The following is a 17,975-nucleotide window of genomic DNA, read 5'->3' as shown; positions in this document are numbered from 1 at the left end:
AGAGCCTGCACCTTCAGACGTGGAGGGTCATAATAGACTTAGGTGATGTGGATGCAGACCTGAGATCAGTTCTGCAGCATCTGCAGATGTTGAAGGTTTATCTTTTGTAAGTGAGAAGCTGGCTTGGTGTCAGCTTGCCTCTGTCTGATGGAGGACAGCACCTGGCTTGCATGTCAGTTACTTAAAGCCAGTCTGGCCAGCAGGGGGCGCAGCTGAGAACATGTGCTCCTCTTCACAGCTCTTCACTTCTCAGTAAAACTAGCCACAGCATGCTTCAAAAAGATGACACATGGGCAGTCATTAACAGGTGAGAGCCAGCTACAGCTCTGTGTAAAAACCACTGAAAAACAGTGTACACCACAGCAAAACTGATCTCAGATCTGCATCCACAGTACGTTAGTAAAAGATAGATAGATAGATAGATAGATAGATAGATAGATAGATAGATAGATAGATAGATAGATAGATAGATAGATAGATAGATAGATAGATAGATAAGAAACAATATCAGGAGTTAGCATAATTAGCAGTTAGCTAACACGTGGCTTATAACTTTCACATAATACCTCCCTGTGAGTAAGGGTACTTTCAGTATACTTTGTCCTCGTCACAACTCTAAATCAACTGAATCAACTAAACAGTGCTATACTACATGTAAATAGCAAGACATTTGTTTGCACATTACATTTAATGTTCATGCTACCTGTATGCAGTCGAATCATTTTGTGTTCTGTCCTGTTCTACTGTGAATAAGCTGATTTAGGAACTTGCATCCTCAACTAAAAATCCTGATCTTAATCACTCTCAGGGAACACACACAACTGGTCTCAGATCAGATTTAAAGGTTGCCGCTCACCAACAACCCTTATCCTCTCTTGTTCATTATAGGCTTATCGCCACTCCAGCTGCCTAGTTTGTATAATCCTTATTGCTGGGGAGAGAAGGGGAGAAAAATAAAGACAGAGGGGGAGGGTTAGAGAGAGAGAGAGAGAGAGAGAGAGAGAGAGAGAGAGGGAGAGAGAGAGAGAGAGAGAGAGAGAGAGAGAGAGAGAGAGAGAGAGAGAGAGAGAGAGAGAGAGAGAGAGAGAGAGAGAGAGGCCGGACGTGTGGCAGCATGGTAGAAGTTTCAGGGCGTTTACGGTGGTGATAGCTTTCCGTTGTGCTATGTTATGCAGGAGATTCAAGACTCCCTGGAAAACTGGGTGGCAAGCCTGTCTGAACTGAACACCATGAAGACAGACCTATCCCAGTACATCATCACCGACGACATCCTACTACTGCAGGAGCAAGTAGACCATCTTCACTGCCAGTGGGAGGAACTCTGCCTCAAAGTAAGAAAAAGTCTGTGTGTGTGTGTGTGTTACACAGTGTGTGGAAGCATTTGGAATATTTGGATTGCTAGTTTTGTTTGTTTGAATATGTAGTGTGTGTGTGTGTGTGTGTGTGTGTGTGTGTGTGTGTGTGTGTGTGTGTGTGTGTGTGTGTGTGTGTGTGTTGTGACAGGTTAGGTTTTTGATTCACCATTTCATTGTTTTGCTCGGCTTGTAAATCTGGGAATATATGCTGAAGATAGACCTTAGTTGTATGTTGGCTTTGTAACCTTCCATGTTGCATGATTGTCAGAATGAGGCTTGAGATTCTGAAGAGACCCAAGAATCTGGAGGAGAATTAGGACATCACAGATATGTTTTGGGCTTAGATTGGGGGCAAAGACTAGAGGTGGGGGGATGTGGGCGGGGCTTGGCGGGGAATGGGGTTGTTAGCATTGGAATGGATGAACAGATGGTAGCGAGAGAATGGAAAAGAATAAAGCAATAGAGGCAGATGAATAGGGGCAGGAGTTTCAGGGCACTTTGTTTTGGAAATCACACATTCTTTGTCACCCACTGAAGTGTGTGCGCATGCGCACGCGCACGAGTGGAAGGGTTGCTAGGTGATGTTGAAGCAGATTCTAGCAGATGTTTTATTTGGAGCTTGTGTGTTTTCATTAGGAGCGTTACTGTTGATGTACAGCTGCTTGCATGCTCTCCAGAGTTCTTTCATTAGATCATTATCTGCACTTAACACATTCATCATTGTTGCTACTGGCTCAGTTTTACAAAGCAATGTTCTCATGCCTATTTTCACTTTGTGTGTGTGTGTGTGTGTGTGTGTGTGTGTGTGTACCTGTGTATGCACACGCATGTTTGCGTGCAGGTGTCTTTGCGTAAGCAGGAGATTGCTGACCACCTGAACGCCTGGATCATCTTCAATGAAAAGAACAAAGAGCTTTGCGAATGGCTCACTCAGATGGAGAACGAGGTGGCACACAGTGCCGAACTCAGCATCGAGGACATGGTGGAGAAACTGAAGAAGGTAAGGGGCCCTCAACCCCAACCATGCCCAGCTTGGGCTACACAAAAGAGGCCAGAGCTCCAGCCACACTGGGCCCCTTGGTTTGGAGGCCTGGACCTCTGACAACATTTACAGTACTGAACAACTTAACAGTCGTTTGTGTAGATGTTTTAGTAACTTCATTTTGGGCCCTATATGCATTTGTGGGACAACATCTAAACTCCACTATCAACATAAATTATTCAGAGTTTAACTTCTTTGCTGATAAAGCAGCAAAGGTTAAAAAGTCCATCAAGACGACTGCCAGGGCAGTTTCAGAGATACATCCACATGTCACCAGCACAAACTGACATTACCACGGTCAAACTTTGCTGCATGTTTACTGACTTCATTACAGTCAGGCCAGAGGGAGGTGTCCCACCACGACTGTGCTGTGTTTACATTTAACATGTAAACAACAATAGGAAGACAAAATGCTGACCTTTTATCCAAAAATCAGAGCATACCTAAAGTTCATTGTGAAAAACTTCATAGACCAAAAAAAAAAAGTAGCAGTGAAGTGGAGAAGAAAGTTTCTTTCTGTTTTCTATGATCTCATATGATGCCACTGTACTAAAGTCCAAAACAAAGGACCCTGTCACCTACTGGAGCATGACGCACTTTGGTAATCTCAACCCTCTTTGAATCACCTTATAGAATTTTAACAATAAACTCTTTTTTAAATTCAGTTCTTATCCTTGCCTGCACCAGAAACAAACACTATGCCATTCCTCTGAACCAATCCTGAGTCTCGGCCCTGTGGGTTTGTTTGTAGATCTTTTGTTGAACTACAAACCTTCTGAACAGCCTCATGACAGAAACTCACTTGAAACTTTCATTTGAAGAGCAGTCTCTAACCTCACTACCTCCACTAGATCTACCCTCAAAAACATATTGTCCTTTCATACTGTACAACGCTGTTTCCCCCACACCTACTCTGCAGGACTGCATGGAGGAAATCAACCTGTTCAGCGAGAACAAGACTCACCTGAAGCAGCTGGGAGAGCAGCTGATCACTGCCAGCAACAAGACCAAGGAGGCAGAGATCAACGACAAGCTCAAGGACATCAACGACCGCTGGCTGCACCTGTTCGACCACATCGAGGCCAGGTGAGTCGCTGGTCACATCCAGGCATGAGGTATGAGGTCACCATCTCTATGGCAATGAGGGACTGATGGCTAGCGTATTCATCTGTTGAAATACTGGTCCTAATGACCCACTATCCTACACAGTTTCAAAGAGTCCATTTACATTCAGTTCATAAACATTCACAGTACTTGGCAGATGCTCTTATCCAGAGCGACTTGTGTAATCGTCAGCAATGACAGGGTGCGTGTCCGCTGGGACGGTGCAATGTGCCCCCTGGGAATTAGACCCCTGACCTTGGTGTTGCTAGTTTCTTACTCTAACTGCTATTATTTTGAGTGATGGGACCAATGAACTGGAGTCAAAAATATCTGCTTTACAAAACCTGCCAGAACTTTCCAGAACTGGTCTCCAGACTCTGTTCTTTATATTCCACCATGCCCCTAATCTCTACATAGTGCTAGAACATTAGCCACATGCACAAACTGAACGCTAAAAAATAATGCGTTGGGAGACAGGAGCCGAATTAGGATCATCTTCTCCTCCCCAAATTCTGACCTGACTAATGTTAAATCAATGACTCAACTGATCCTAGCTCAGCTAAAAAAAGCACCATCATCCCCCACAGCCTGGCCTGTGACATGCTGGACTGATGTGTACATGCAGAAAGTTCCTTAATGCACCTCAGTGGGAACGAGTGTATGTGAGGTGTGTGCACATTAATCTGGCACTGCTGTGGCTAATCCAGGTGCACACACAACAGGAGTGCCCTAAGAACAGCTCAAAGGGTCATTCACAGGCTTACCTCATATGCCATGCGGATCATTTCAACATGCTTGTGTGAGACTGCGCATACATTGCACGCTATCAAGGACGATGCATCCAGCATGTCTTCTCGGAACAGCTCACTGGACAGAACAGGACACGCACTGCATAGATAAACGTGATGTAGAAGACCTTCTCAGGCATATAAAGGTTAGTTGTACAAAGGTGAATTCCTCTCTTAACTTTGAATATGTAGGAGAGAGAGATACTGAGACAGGGAATGAGAAGATAAACTTTAAGTTGAGTGTTAATGGATCGGCAGTTCTCTGGTCCTCCTTTTGACTGACGGCTGTCAGGAGGGGCAGATGGTGTCCACGGCTCAGTTGGGCGGCATTCGCCTGAGTGGCGGGTAGTGTTTCTGTGTATGTGAGTTTCTCGTCCTCACAGGCATCCTGTCACCCTGTCTCTGTCCTGTCCTACGCACCCGGGCGTCCATGTCATTACCTCTCCTTCCGGCTCTTTCTCTCAGCCTGTGTACAGTCATCTTTCTTACTTTTATCCTGTTCATTTTATGATAATTTGCTCTGGCTTCCCGTAAAATTGGTTGAAACCGGTGCAGCAAAAGTCTGTTCAAGTATCCAGGGAGACAAATATTATATGTAATTATTTCTCCTCTAGGCTGTTAGTCTTTGTTAGGTTTTAAAGCCAAAAAGCCAAATTTTATTTCATTTGATTTCATTATTTATTTTTTCAAAATAAACAAAGCAAAGGATTTTAATTTTTAATACATTTTATTTCATTAAAAAAAAATATTTTCAGTGACAAAACAAACGATGCAAAGGGGGTCTAATGACAAGCATGTTCTCGTTGGCTCTAAGCAGCTTAGTCTCAACCAATCAAAATGCAGAATTTGAACCAAGCCGCCCTTAACCACATAGTGAGCTAAATTATGGGTCTTGTGCTAGAGGACTTTTAGGCATTCAAATTCCAGGGCATGATTTCCAAAGCTGGGGTTCAGTAACACATTCGGTACTGGAGCTATTGCACGTTTAGGGTTGGTCCTTTCGCTGCATCCCTCGTGGAGCAGAAAGCAGAAGATCATCTGCAAGTTGAGAACCTGCATCTGAAGAACCTAACCAAACCTCTTCACTGCTACGCAGATGTTGTGGACGCAGCTAGCTTCTCCTCTGTCCTGCAGGGCATAACTTCAAACATGTCACACAATATACATTCAGTGTTAAGAAGCAATATTGATGAGCCCCTATAGGTAACTACCTGCCCCTTTCAGAAATCATGACTAAAAAAGGAACACATTTATCGATCATCTGTGAGGTTTTTCTGTGTGCACTTCTGTTCATATTTGTAGTCTCTGCAGAGGTGTGAATTATGGTTGAGTGTAAAACCTGACCAGCAGATGGGTGTTTTGAGAGAGAGAGAGAGTGTGTGTGTGTGTGTGTGTGTGTGTGTGTGTGTGTGTGTGTGTGAGAGAGAGAGAGAGAGATTAGATGTGCTAACTCTGGCCCATTGTCAGCATTTGACCCTTACAATCGAAGAGGTCTCTGGGTCACCCCTCTGCCATTTGCAAACACATTACACACACCAACACCCCCCTCCACACACACACACACACACACACACACACACACACACACACACACACACACACACACTCTCACTCCAGCACGGCAGCTGCTGTCTGAAGACATGGGCCTTTGTGTCCACTCTGCCTCATAAGCCCTGCATCTGTGGCCATTGTGTGCAGAAGCCAGTGAGCTACAGGCCTCTGTCTCTGCCCTGGACCCCTGTCAGAAGACAAAGCAGACAGCCATTGTGTGACCAAACCCATGGTGTTCACTGCATTCTGCTTTAGAGGAGGGCAGATGTTGAGTAAAAACCACCTGTCCATTACAGACACACACACACACACACACACACACACACACACACACACACACACACACACACACACACAAACACATCACTGTTCTAACTGCATTGACTGCAATATATTATTGTTTAACAAGATTCCCACTTTTGAGAGTTAATTTAATTCCCTGTCTCTCTGCATTTTTTATTGATTATTGCATTGTGCAAAGTGGTTGAAGTGGTCACTATGACGCCAGTGAGAAAGGTTTGGCCAGAGTGGTTTGACATCAGTTGTCATGGTGATGGTGGAACTCTGCTTTACACTATGGCAGCAGGGGTCTTGCTCTGTTGCTATGGCAGCAAATTAAGCTGGCGGTGAAGTTGTAGCTGTTAGATGTAAATGTGAAGACTGTTTTGTGGGTGGGTGTGTGTGTTTTTTTTTTTGTGTGTGTGTGTGTGTGTGTGTGTGTGTGTGGTGTGTGTGTGTGTGTGTTTGTGTACATACATACATGTGTAAATGGAACAAAACTAAAATAACAAGATTTAGTAAGAATACCGAACCACATTATTTCTAATCCACCGTGTATAATGGGACTGGGTGGTGCCCCATGGTGCTGACCTAACTTGAAGACAGAGCGTGGAACAGGATTACTGCAGGAACAGGATCTTTTGCAACACCGTCGCGTGCTGGAAATGCTTCTGGCACATGCAGCGCTGGCACCATCGAGCAGAGAGAGCGAGATATTGACAAATCTCTTCATAACAATTCCCTAATTAGTGCATTCTCTTTGTAAAAGTGAGTTCACATATTCCACCCTTTGGGTCATGACCAGTTGGCTCACGTCAGTCCCATGTCCACACACGTGACTGCTCATCTAGGGTCTTCTTTCCAATTCCAAGCGCAACTCCGTTCCAGATCGGGATCTTCTGATTGCATCGAGCTGGTGTTGTATCTCTGAATGCTCTCCTGAGCCAATGGCACTTTACCGTCTGCCTGATGGAAGCCGGGCTTCACTGCGGTGCAGTATTTTCTTTGGTGAGTGTGAGTATTGACGTCCTGCTGGCAGACTTTGACAGCGCTTGCCACGGCTACTATGTGCTTGGAGCTCTGCCTGGTTCTTGTAGCTGTGAACCGCCACATGCTGTGAGGGTGTTAAGCAGGTAGTTTTTGCCAGCCATCGCGTCAGTCACCATGCCCTGAGCTGTGCTTGCTGAGGCCTCAGACCTCTTGCTGTTGCCAGGACAACAGGGTCAAGTGGGGGGTTTGTTGTTGTTGTTGTTGTTGTTGTTGTTGTTGTTGTTGTTGTTTTCTGGAATGGGTAATCTGGTCAGGTTAGGTTTAGATGTAATTAGCATTGACTAGCTTGAAAATAAGACGGTCTACTCTCCCAGCTGGTCCATATAAACACACTCTCAGTCTCACACACACACACACACACGCAAACGTTGGGTGATTTAGTGACCTAAGATTTTTTTTGTGATTCTTACAGAAGGAGCTAAAATACATCTTTATATTCATAGACTTTACAAACTTACATTTTGTCTTTAAACTCTCCAGTGAGCCTAAATGCTCTAGCTTGTGTGTGTGTGTGTGTGTGTGTGTGTGTGTCTTGTACACGCACACACACTGTACCATGACATAAGATTCTTGACCTTTGTTAAGTGTGCCTGGTGAGAGACACAGACAAAAAGAAAGAGAGGGAGAGAGAACAGGAAGAGAGAGAGGGATAGAGGGAGAGAGAACAGGAAGAGAGAGAGGGATAGAAGGAGAGAGAACAGGAAGAGAGAGCGAGGGATAGAGAAGAGGAGGGGGCTATAGTGTCAAAGTGTGCATCAGACCAGGATCTGCAATTTAGCCAGAAATGCTAACTCTAACAAGGGAGAACCACGGAGTAGCCTCACCGAGCTGTGAGTATGTACCGCCTGCTCCCCACAACAGTGGACACACACACGCACACACACATGCGCACGCGCACACACACACACACTCAGTCGCATGTGCACAGACTGAGCTAGGGGGATGGACGGTGCTTTGTTTGGCCGTGGGGGAGGCACTCACACTCAGTGGAGTGGCTAAGGCTAATGCTAGTCTGCCACACACATGCAGTCAGGCAGCTAAAGCTAACGTTAGCCTGCTGTCCCCATATGCAGCCTGCTGCAGGCTTTCATTACTATAATGCTACACCAGCTGCAGGCGCGGTGCATGCATGGGCTTGGGGCTTCATTACAGTAGCAGTGTAATGGATTCACTGGATTCCAGAAGCAGCATGAAGCGTTGCACTGCCTCAGTCATGGTTAATATGCATGATGTGTATGCCCTTATAAATACATGCATGCACTCCATTACACTTGTACATAATGGGATTTTTGTTTATGCCTATAGGATTTTTTGTCTATTCACCGGCAATTTCACGATAGCCATCTAGTTTCATTTGAGTGTGAAATTGCATCTGATCAAAATACACCTGCCTGCTGCATTCTCGTTAAGGTTTGTGTAGCAGTTATCGCAATGGATTGTTGGACATGGAAAATCCACTGATGCGTTTTGCTAGAGCACGACCATCAGACGGTGTGTCTGCATAAGCATCAGGACCACGGAGAGCAGCATATGAGCTCACGACACGTCCTCGCCGTCAATGCTGGTTTGTTTTGGTTCCGCCTCGGCCAGGAACCCTCGGCACATGACGAGGGACCGGGACGTGACGCCACTGAATAGAACAGCGTGCTCTGAATGTTGGTCACTCATAGGCTGGCAGGCTGTCTCTAGCATTTAGACGCTCAGTGGGTAAGAGCTGGTAATGAATGGAGTTTGCTGGCCTGACTAAAGAAGTGAATAATGACAGCCTATTGTTGCTTAGCGTCTGGCAGAGGGAGGAGGACATCTGTTCTTTACTGCTGGGTAGTTTTCCTTATTCCCACAGCTCAGTGCCCCGGGACTCTTGTAGACTTTGAGTCACTGTATAACCGGTGCGGCACACAGCCCAAATGGCTTTCTTCTGTTGCACAACAAGCCCTGATCACCTAGTGTAAAAAATAGCCCGAATCACTTAGTGGTAAACAGATAATTGCTGATTGTCTAAGGAATTCATATTAAGCTATTCAAAATGGGCAGATGTTCTGATGAAATCACGTTAGTTAATTAGTTATGATTTTAGAACCAAGTGTAAGTACCTGAATGGTACAGTTCTTGTTTGGCACTCTAACACATTGGATTTGAAATGACGCATTAACTGTGAGGTTAAACTTCAGAATATCTGTTTTAATTTGTGGGCATTAACACTTATATTCATTTAGCCCTTTCCAAAATTATAATTTTTTAAAATTTAAATAGGTAATGGTACTGAGGCAGTGGAGTCTGTGTTTGAGACACTGTTGTTGTAACGGCCCGAGTGCCGCAGGGCAAGGAACAGGACGTATAGACTCCCTCGACGGAGACAGACATTTATTGAAAAAACATGGAAGAAAAAGGCACTCATATAACGTAAGCGGTGAATACACATTCGACTAACATTATCGATGTGAACATTAACACAGGCAACATGAACCTGATCAATAACCGAAAACTAAACCACGTGCAGGTGTGTGCTAAGTACAAAGGCGTGGTTACAAACAAGACGATTAAGTCCCACTGCACGCAGTGGGTCGTACCACGTGACTGGTGGGGAGGGGAGCATTCTGTGACAGTTGTGACACTGAACAGACTTTGGGTTTCATTCTAATGTTTGATTGTTTACAATGCTTACGACGCTTTCTTTATTAGTGCTGAAAGTGCTTAGTAAAAAAGTACCGAGTGCATGCGTGCATTTTTCATTCACGGCATGGTTATGGTACATATATTTAATTCGCTGCATAGTTGTGCATATTTTCCAGGACATAGTTTTCCATTTCCATTCCTTTCCATCCTTATCTTTGTAAGGTACTGCAAAAGTAGCTCTATTAAGAATAAGGATACTCTAGTGTTTGGTTTGTTTTTTTGTTATTGCTAGGATTGTAAGGGAGACTGGGAATCAAGGAGTTGATTCATGAAGTTCATTGACTGATGGATGAAGCTACAAAGACTGATTACTGAAGGATTGCTGATTAACAGTTTAGTGTTGTCTATGGAAACTGAAAAGTCTGATTAAATGATTGATTTGATTAACTGATTGATTGATTGATTGATTTGGCAGGGTGAAGAAGCTTAAGGGGACTCTTGTGATGGTGCAACAGTTGGATAAGAACATGAGTAACCTGCGGACGTGGCTGTCCCGCATCGAGGGCGAGCTCGCCAAACCCATCGTCTACCGCGTCTGCCACGGGGACGAAATCCAACGCAAACTGGCTGAACAACAGGTGGTCTCATTTCTAGTCTCGTTTGTTTCTCATGTGCCCCACAGAGAAGACAGGATTTAACAGAGGGGTGAATTCACTGGACTTTACCAACACAGGATGCATGTATGAATCATGTTAGTGGTCCACAATATACTGCACAGATTGTAGAGAAAATCTGTAGATTTTGGCTGGATAAAAGAATTCTGGTGTAGTTCGTGCTGAATAGTTGTGGTTGCTGTTGCCAGGAACTGCAGAGGGACATTGAGCAGCACACAGAGGGTGTTGCGTCAGTGCTGACGCTGTGTGATGTGTTACTGCATGACACTGATGCGTGCGGCAGCGACGCGGAGAACGACTCAATCCAACAGACGACGCACAGCCTGGACCGCCGCTGGCGAAACATCTGTGCCATGTCTATGGAGAGGCGGATGAGGTGAAAAAGTCTCACACACACACACACACACGCGCGCGCAGCAAAGCCACGTCAGCACAGACACCGACACAGCCACGTTCATGCCACTCGCTCTCCCTGGCGGCCCCTGCAGGATTGAGGAGACGTGGCGCCTGTGGAGCAAGTTTATGGAGGACTACTCTCGTTTCGAGGAGTGGCTGAGTGCGGCGGAGAGGACGGCAGCAAACCCCGCCAGCGCTGACGTCCTCTACACATGCGCCAAGGAGGAGCTCAAGAAGTTCGAGGTGGGAGTCCACGTTTTAAACCAGAGGTCAGCAGCCCTCCTCTGGGAGAGCTTCCTTGCTGCAGAGTTCAGCTTGGACTCTTCTACACTGGATCCAAGTGATGAGTCTTTTCTGAAGAACTTGATTAACAGAATCAGGTGGAGCTGAATTCTGCTGATAGGTAGATCTCCAGGGGGAACATTTGGCTGGTGAAATACTGAAGGTTTTTAGTGCAGGACTTTGCAGAATTCGGAAAATGCAAGGTTATGACTAGATATGAAATGTTGATGGTGGCTTTGAATTCAATGCAAAATTGGATTTGTTGCTAAAGTCTCTTAATTCGCTACGCATTAGACCACAAGCCGCGGCACATTCACAGCTGGCATTGTGAGAAAATTGAATGGCTTTGAATTGAGCTAGTCTTTCCACCTGACCCATACACTCACACACACACACACACACACACACACACACATGCATGCAGGCATTCCAGCGGCAGGTGCATGAGCGGCTGACACAGCTGGAGCTGGTGAACAAGCAGTACCGACGGCTGGCCCGGGAGAACCGAACCGACACCGCCAGCAAGCTGAAGATGATGGTGAATGAGGGGAACCAGCGCTGGGACACACTCCAGAGGAGGGTGACCGCAGTCCTGCGCAGGCTCAAGGTTCGACAGGGGAGGAGTGACCACGTGGGGGAGGGGGGGACTATCTACCTGTGGGGTCTTACACACCGAATCTACCACAGCTTTCCTGTCAGTCTATGTCCTAAAGGTAATCAGATTGGTGATCAGAAGCTATACATTGTATCAGGTGGTTCAAGGTGGGTTGAACAGTCAACCCTTTGGTTAATTTGTATTATTTATTAGTATTACATTGCATTACAATACTTTACAGTATTATTATTATTATTATTATTATTAACATTTATATTGCACCTTTCTCAAAGCCAAGAACTCAGCTTTTACAACTTTAACAATCACACACCCCAGTGGACTTTATTAAGTTTGGTTAAACCAGAGAACTTCATTAAGTTTGGAAGGTGTGAAATACACCTGCTTCCTGCATCAGCTGTGAAGAGATTCTGTATTTTAGATGAGCCCTCAAACTGTGCTAGGGGTGATTAGCTACTTGAATGAAGCTTTCTGCTTCACTGGACTTTACTGATTATGATCAGAGGGAACCCTGTTGAGTGATGTCCAACAAAACTGTGACACACCGCATCCTCTAGAGGACAGGTAGGATGGTAACAGGACTGACATCAGGGAACCTTGAGTTACTGTCAAAGACAGCTGTTTGTTATACACAACAGCCAGACATTTCTTAAATACACAGACAGTTGAAGGTGGTTTGTGAGACCGTTACGTTTACAACAATTAAATAACATTCAGCATCTGTTTTTCTAAGCATGTCAAATTTACTAATGTGTCATTAGGACTATAGTATGACTCTGATAGGGAATTATTGTAAAGGAACTGTAACGATTGAGCACCCTCCTGACATCCCTCTTTCTATAGTTTCCCTGTCATGTATGTTTTCCTTTGCTTCGGGTTGTTCCTTTTCTTGGTTTCATTTTCTCCGCCCCTCGTCTGTTCCTTAATTCCAGTCCTTGTTTTGGTTCTTCCTGTCCATATGTTCACCTGTGTCTAGTTAATGCTTGATTGTCTTGATTATTTAAGCCCTGTGTTTGGTTTCCCTTGTTGCTGGTTATTTTGGTAATTCTGGTCATGTGTGGAGTTGTCGTCATTGTTTATTTGTTTGCTTAGTGTTACTTTGCCTCAGTGTTTTCCCTGCGTTTCTGTTTTATTTGCCTCCCTTGTTCCGTTTCCCGCATTTCGAAAAAAACCTCCTGCATCTGCAGTCTGCCTCTGGCCTCCTCCCTGCTAAAACGTTACAGGAACTGAGATTAACATCCATTGCAGTGCTTAGGCAGCTCGATAGCTGTCCGTCCTGCTAAGCGTGACCTCTGTCCTGTGTCTCGCAGCACTTCACATCCCAGCGGGATGACTTCGAGGGGTCACGAGAGGCCATTCTGATGTGGCTCACCGAGATGGACCTGCAGCTCACCAACGTCGAGCACTTCTCCGAGAGCGACATCCGTGACAAGATGAGACAGCTCGACGTCAGTACAAACCTTCCACCACTACCGTTTACAGTCCGCCCCGCTCTCTACTGCCCCCTAATGGTTTTTGTGTGCTGCTTTTCGTTTGACCGTTTCTGAGTCACACAACGTTCTTGTCTGCACAGATCATATTAAGGTTTTTTTTTAATTTTTTTTATAACTATTCTACAGTTTGTCCTAGTGACACTGGTTTTAATCCCAAGAATACTGATTGATTCTCTTCAGTTTTGCTCTGTGGCAGTCATTTTCTCAGCCAGTTCTCAGTATTCAGTAGTTAGTTCACTCATAATAACTTGTCTTGTTCTCTGCACAGTTGTGCCATATTTCCAGTGGCCTCTTACAAGAAATTGTTGTCTAAAAATGGAAGGTGATGCCTGGCAATTTTGCATATGCACATGTAAATGCCTATAAACCAGTATATCCCAGTATATCCCAGTATATCCCATGGTCCTGTTTACATAAACCATATTTGCAAGTGCATTTACAGTATAAATGCATATTAAAGCTTGGTCACTCCTGAAAGAGGCCAGTAAATGGGTAAAAGGATACGGAGCAGAGGGTACTGAGTACAAGCATAGTCAGTCAGCTGACTTCAGAGTACAGTAGTACTCTGGTCATGTACACAACATACAGCATCACAGGCACAGAGGACCTTGCATTAATGGGTTAAAAAGAGTTCATCACAAGTTAGCAAAACATATCAAATGATTTGGGAGATTTGAGAATGGGGCCCACAAAAAAAAAAAAAAAAAAAAAATGCAGCTAGGCAAGTTTGAGCTAACAAGAATACAGAATATGTAAATGTATTTCAGAAGCGCCTGTCATTTGCGAGGCTATAGTCCTGTTCATTCTTTTTGTTAGTTCATTTGTTTTCCCGCTACAACTAATGTAGGCATACTAATTCATATTGCTTCATAGCGGGCTATTCACTGTGTTGTCATTAGTTTTAAATTATGTATATGAAAGCAATAAATTGTCTTAATCCCTGGGAGTGATGGATTACAATTCCGAGAAGTGTAAAGTGAAAAACAGCCAGGTGACTCCGGATGGACGTTCTCTGTCCCTGCAGGCGTTTCGGCAGGAGATCACTCTGAACACGGACAAGATCGACGCTCTGATCGTGTTTGGGGAGAATCTGATCCAGAAGAGCTGCCCCGTGGATGCCGTGTTGATCGAGGAGGAGCTGGAGGAGATGCACTCCTACTGCCAGGAGGTGTTCGGCAGGGTGGATCGCTTCCACCGCCGCCTGGTCCTCAGACGCCCGGTCAGTCTCCCGCACACCCCCACGTTGCTGTTGATGGTTTAGTAAAGGGATCTGGCTCAGTACTATCTATCAGAAGCTCTGAACAGAATCTGTTTCATATCTGTTTCATGGATGTGCTCATATCACTTCAGTTCTCCCTCCTGTTAAATCCAGCTCTGCTTAAGTAGTGCAGCAGGCGACGAGTTTGTGACCGCAAGCTGTCGGTCAAGCAAGCTCATTAGAATGTCAGGACCACACCCAGATTGTTCTCATATGTCATATATCTCTTCTGGCTTTTTTCTTTCTTTTCCAAGGGGTTGTTTTAGAGGAGCGCGTTACTGTTTTTCCACAGTATGATTTTAAAAATTTAAAGTGAGACCCTGAGGTCTTTAACCTATCTCAACCTGTCTCTGGGGCTGCTCTCTTCCAGGTCCTGGACGAGGAGTATGATTTCTCCGACAGGGACGCAGATGTGGAGGACTCGTTGGAGCTGGAGACGGAATGGGCGCGGGGGGGGCGAGCCAAAAGGGGAGATTCCGGAGGCCTGCAGCTCAAGCTCCACCCAGCGGGCGGAATGCCACGGGCTCCTCCCACCTCCCCTGCAGCCATCTGGCCGCGACACCCCCGGCAGCGTGGACTCCATACCCCTCGAGTGGGATCACACCGTGGATGTGGGGGGATCTTCGTCACCTGAGGATGAGGAAGAGGTCACGTACTATAGTGCACTCTCAGGTACAGAGCCACTGGTACAGCCTCTAGTCTTTAAACTTGTCAGTGGTCTTAAACCTGGCCAAAGATGAGTGATTTCAGACTTCCCACCAGCTGTCGCTAGGTTATCTCTTTTTAAAAAAAAATAAAATAAAATTACTACTCTAGTCTTCCATGAGGCTACAAAAAGGCTGGGGTCTCAGTAAGAGCACTAGAATAAGATATGGACACACTCTGTGCTAATTTATCCACATGCTAATTAGGATGGAGGAATTAACCGGAGCTCTTTCATCACTACACCTGGCGCCATGCTCACTCTCTCTCTCTTCGAGGCAAAAGTGACTAGTCCAAGTTCCGAAAGTTAAAGTCCTCCCTAGGATCTTGTCCCAACCAAGCTGAAGCCAGATTAGCTCGAGCCAGCAGCTCAGACGAATCTCTGAAATCGAGTGGGTGGCGCAGCAACGTGCGTGGCAGGACCTTTTTGTTTTTTAATTGTGAACTTGGAACGGCCTTTTAGCGAATTGCCTCTGGTCGAGCCGAGCGCTGACCTCTGCCCCGCTCTTGTCTTGCAGACATAGAGGTCGCTGAGAGCTCTGAGGCTTGCGTTAATGCTACAGCTCGAGCTCTTAGTGCCAGACCTGGTAGGCTATAGCCCTCTGCATGCCATTCTGCATGCACTTTATGCTGCCGCTGTGTATGGCAGATGCTGTGCAAATAAACATGACTTGCCTTACATGCACTGCTATGCTCTGTGCTTATGAGCTTTTTGCATGAACGACCTCCGACCTGTAACACTCAGGCCACACCCCCTCCCATGTTGGCATGTTTGCTTGTCTGTGCGTTTCATAATTCCCCAGGTTCAAGAGCTCCCTCCCTCTGCACCCTGCTGGTTTTGTTTATAGCCTGAAGAATTTAGAGAAACGTGGTTAATAAGGCCCTGCTGGTGACATCACTAACATGCTTGTTCTCTCAGTGGGCAGGGCAATGACAGAGCCCCCTGGCTGGCATAGCCCCGCCCCCAAGGACAGGGAGCGAATTATCCACAGCCTGACGTCGTCCCCTACACACGTCAGCACCTCCTACCACCCACACGGCTATGTAAGTTGTGTGTGTGCGTGTGTGTGCGTGTGTGTGCGTGCGTGTGTGTGCGTGTGTGTGCGTGTGTGTGCGCGTGTGTGCGCGTGTGTGCGCGTGTGTGCGCGTGTGTGCGCGTGTGTGTGCGTGTGTGCGATCACAAAGTGTTGTCATATCATCAGGTAGGGGTATAAGTGTCACACATTTGTTATCCAGTCAGTTGTTTTCTTATCAGGTACTTGCAGTACAGAATGTCTTTCACTCTTGACTATGCAGGTGCTGCTGTTTGACTCCCTGATTTTGGAGCCTTTACTGACATTACTTTGTGTCTACCTTGTGCGCGCGTATATGCTCATGCATCCGTGCGTGTGTGCAGGCTAAGCTCATGTCAGAGTGCAACGAGAGCATAGACAATGTGAAGCGAGTCAAACTCATTCTGAATGATGGGGAGGTGCTGGAGGACCAAGGCCTGACCACACTGTCTGCTGCAGACCAACATACCAGTGAGTCTTTCTCTATCTCCGTAACAGACTAGCCCCCAGAATGCCTGGCCTAGCGTGTTGTTCTGCTTTTAGGTTTTGTTTTTCTATATAATGGCTGCAAGATTTAGCAACAACGTTTTTTTACTATATGGAGGAAATTTCTATTTCAGAATAATTTTCTGACACACTCCTAGTAACCTTTTATACAGTTCCTAAAGTTTTGGGACAGGAAACTGGAGCGATGTCGCACTAACTCCACATGCATAACCATGTTGAGCTGACCTCTGACCTTATCACCCTCCGGCCCTGTGGCCTAGGCGTGATCGAGCGCTGGGAGCTCCTTGGGGCAAGGCAGGCCTGCGTAGACAGGGATGTCCTCCGGTGGGGAGCACAGAGCCAGCATGGGATGGGTGCTGAGCTCGATGAGGTCACGGTCTGGCTGGACAGCGTGCTGCCGGAGCTGGACAGACTGCGCAGGACCGACGCGTCCGGCAGCATCAGGGACATGGAGACCAGTGTCCGCGAGCTGAAGGTACGCGCAGTGAGGGCAGACAGGAGAGAGACAGAGAGCTGGGCTTGGACCTCCTGCTAGGCTAAATGCTGAAAATCATTTGGGCTGTCCATCTGTTGGTCCCCTTTACAAATTTGACACATTTTTACAAATGTTTATAAATAGTGTACAAAAAGCTTACAGTATTTTGTATGTAGTATTGCAAATGTTGTGAAATGCTGTCAAACGTGATGCAAATGTTGTTTAGCCAGGATGGTTGTTTTTAATATCCTTTCTCCCAAGGAGATGCAGAGGACATTTAGTAGCTACAAGGCTCTGATGATTGGCGTGAATCTGAGTGGGCGGGACTTGCAGCATGGAGACAATGCGGAGCTGGACGAGCTGAGGGAGGGCCTGCGGGCAGCCAATCAGAAGTGGATGTGTGCCTGTGCCTCCCTCGACTCCTGGGAGGGCCAACTGCAGCGTGCACTCTTGGAGTGTCAGGTAGGGAGAGTGGCCAATCAGACCATCAGTTTTGAGTTTATTTATTTAAATTTTATTTAATTAAATTTTAAATTTTAAAGTGTCTGACCACTGGGTGACCCCTAACCTTTCACCCCTCAGGAGTTCCATGAGACGCTGCACTCCCTGCTGCTCTGGCTAGCCCGTGCAGAGAGCCAGCGCTACATGGTCAACATTCATGATCATAATGTGGACACGAGTTTGCTACAGGAGCACAGAAACACACTCAGGGTAGGTGGGAGTGTGTGTGCACGGGGT

The 17,975-nt window shown here is 46.0% G+C and overlaps 1 protein-coding gene across 1 annotated transcript in view; it reads left to right on the top strand.

Moving 5' to 3' along the window:
* Positions 1–17,975, top strand: part of syne2b (spectrin repeat containing, nuclear envelope 2b) — a 100,906-nt gene that overhangs the window by 80,040 nt on the left and 2,891 nt on the right. The window contains 17 exon segments of the mRNA XM_035531629.1: positions 1,176–1,331; positions 2,197–2,355; positions 3,317–3,483; positions 10,261–10,423; positions 10,648–10,835; positions 10,948–11,098; positions 11,562–11,744; positions 13,061–13,198; positions 14,268–14,462; positions 14,872–14,985; positions 14,987–15,173; positions 15,722–15,790; positions 16,123–16,247; positions 16,600–16,726; positions 17,023–17,237; positions 17,499–17,699; positions 17,820–17,948. Of these exon segments, the coding sequence (XP_035387522.1) occupies positions 1,176–1,331; positions 2,197–2,355; positions 3,317–3,483; positions 10,261–10,423; positions 10,648–10,835; positions 10,948–11,098; positions 11,562–11,744; positions 13,061–13,198; positions 14,268–14,462; positions 14,872–14,985; positions 14,987–15,173; positions 15,722–15,790; positions 16,123–16,247; positions 16,600–16,726; positions 17,023–17,237; positions 17,499–17,699; positions 17,820–17,948 (2,667 nt within the window).

Source organism: Electrophorus electricus, chromosome 11 (genome assembly GCF_013358815.1).
Source record: "Electrophorus electricus isolate fEleEle1 chromosome 11, fEleEle1.pri, whole genome shotgun sequence".
Lineage (NCBI taxonomy): Eukaryota > Metazoa > Chordata > Actinopteri > Gymnotiformes > Gymnotidae > Electrophorus > Electrophorus electricus.
Note: the sequence above shows the minus strand (reverse complement) of the source record. Positions and strands in the feature narration are given on the sequence as shown.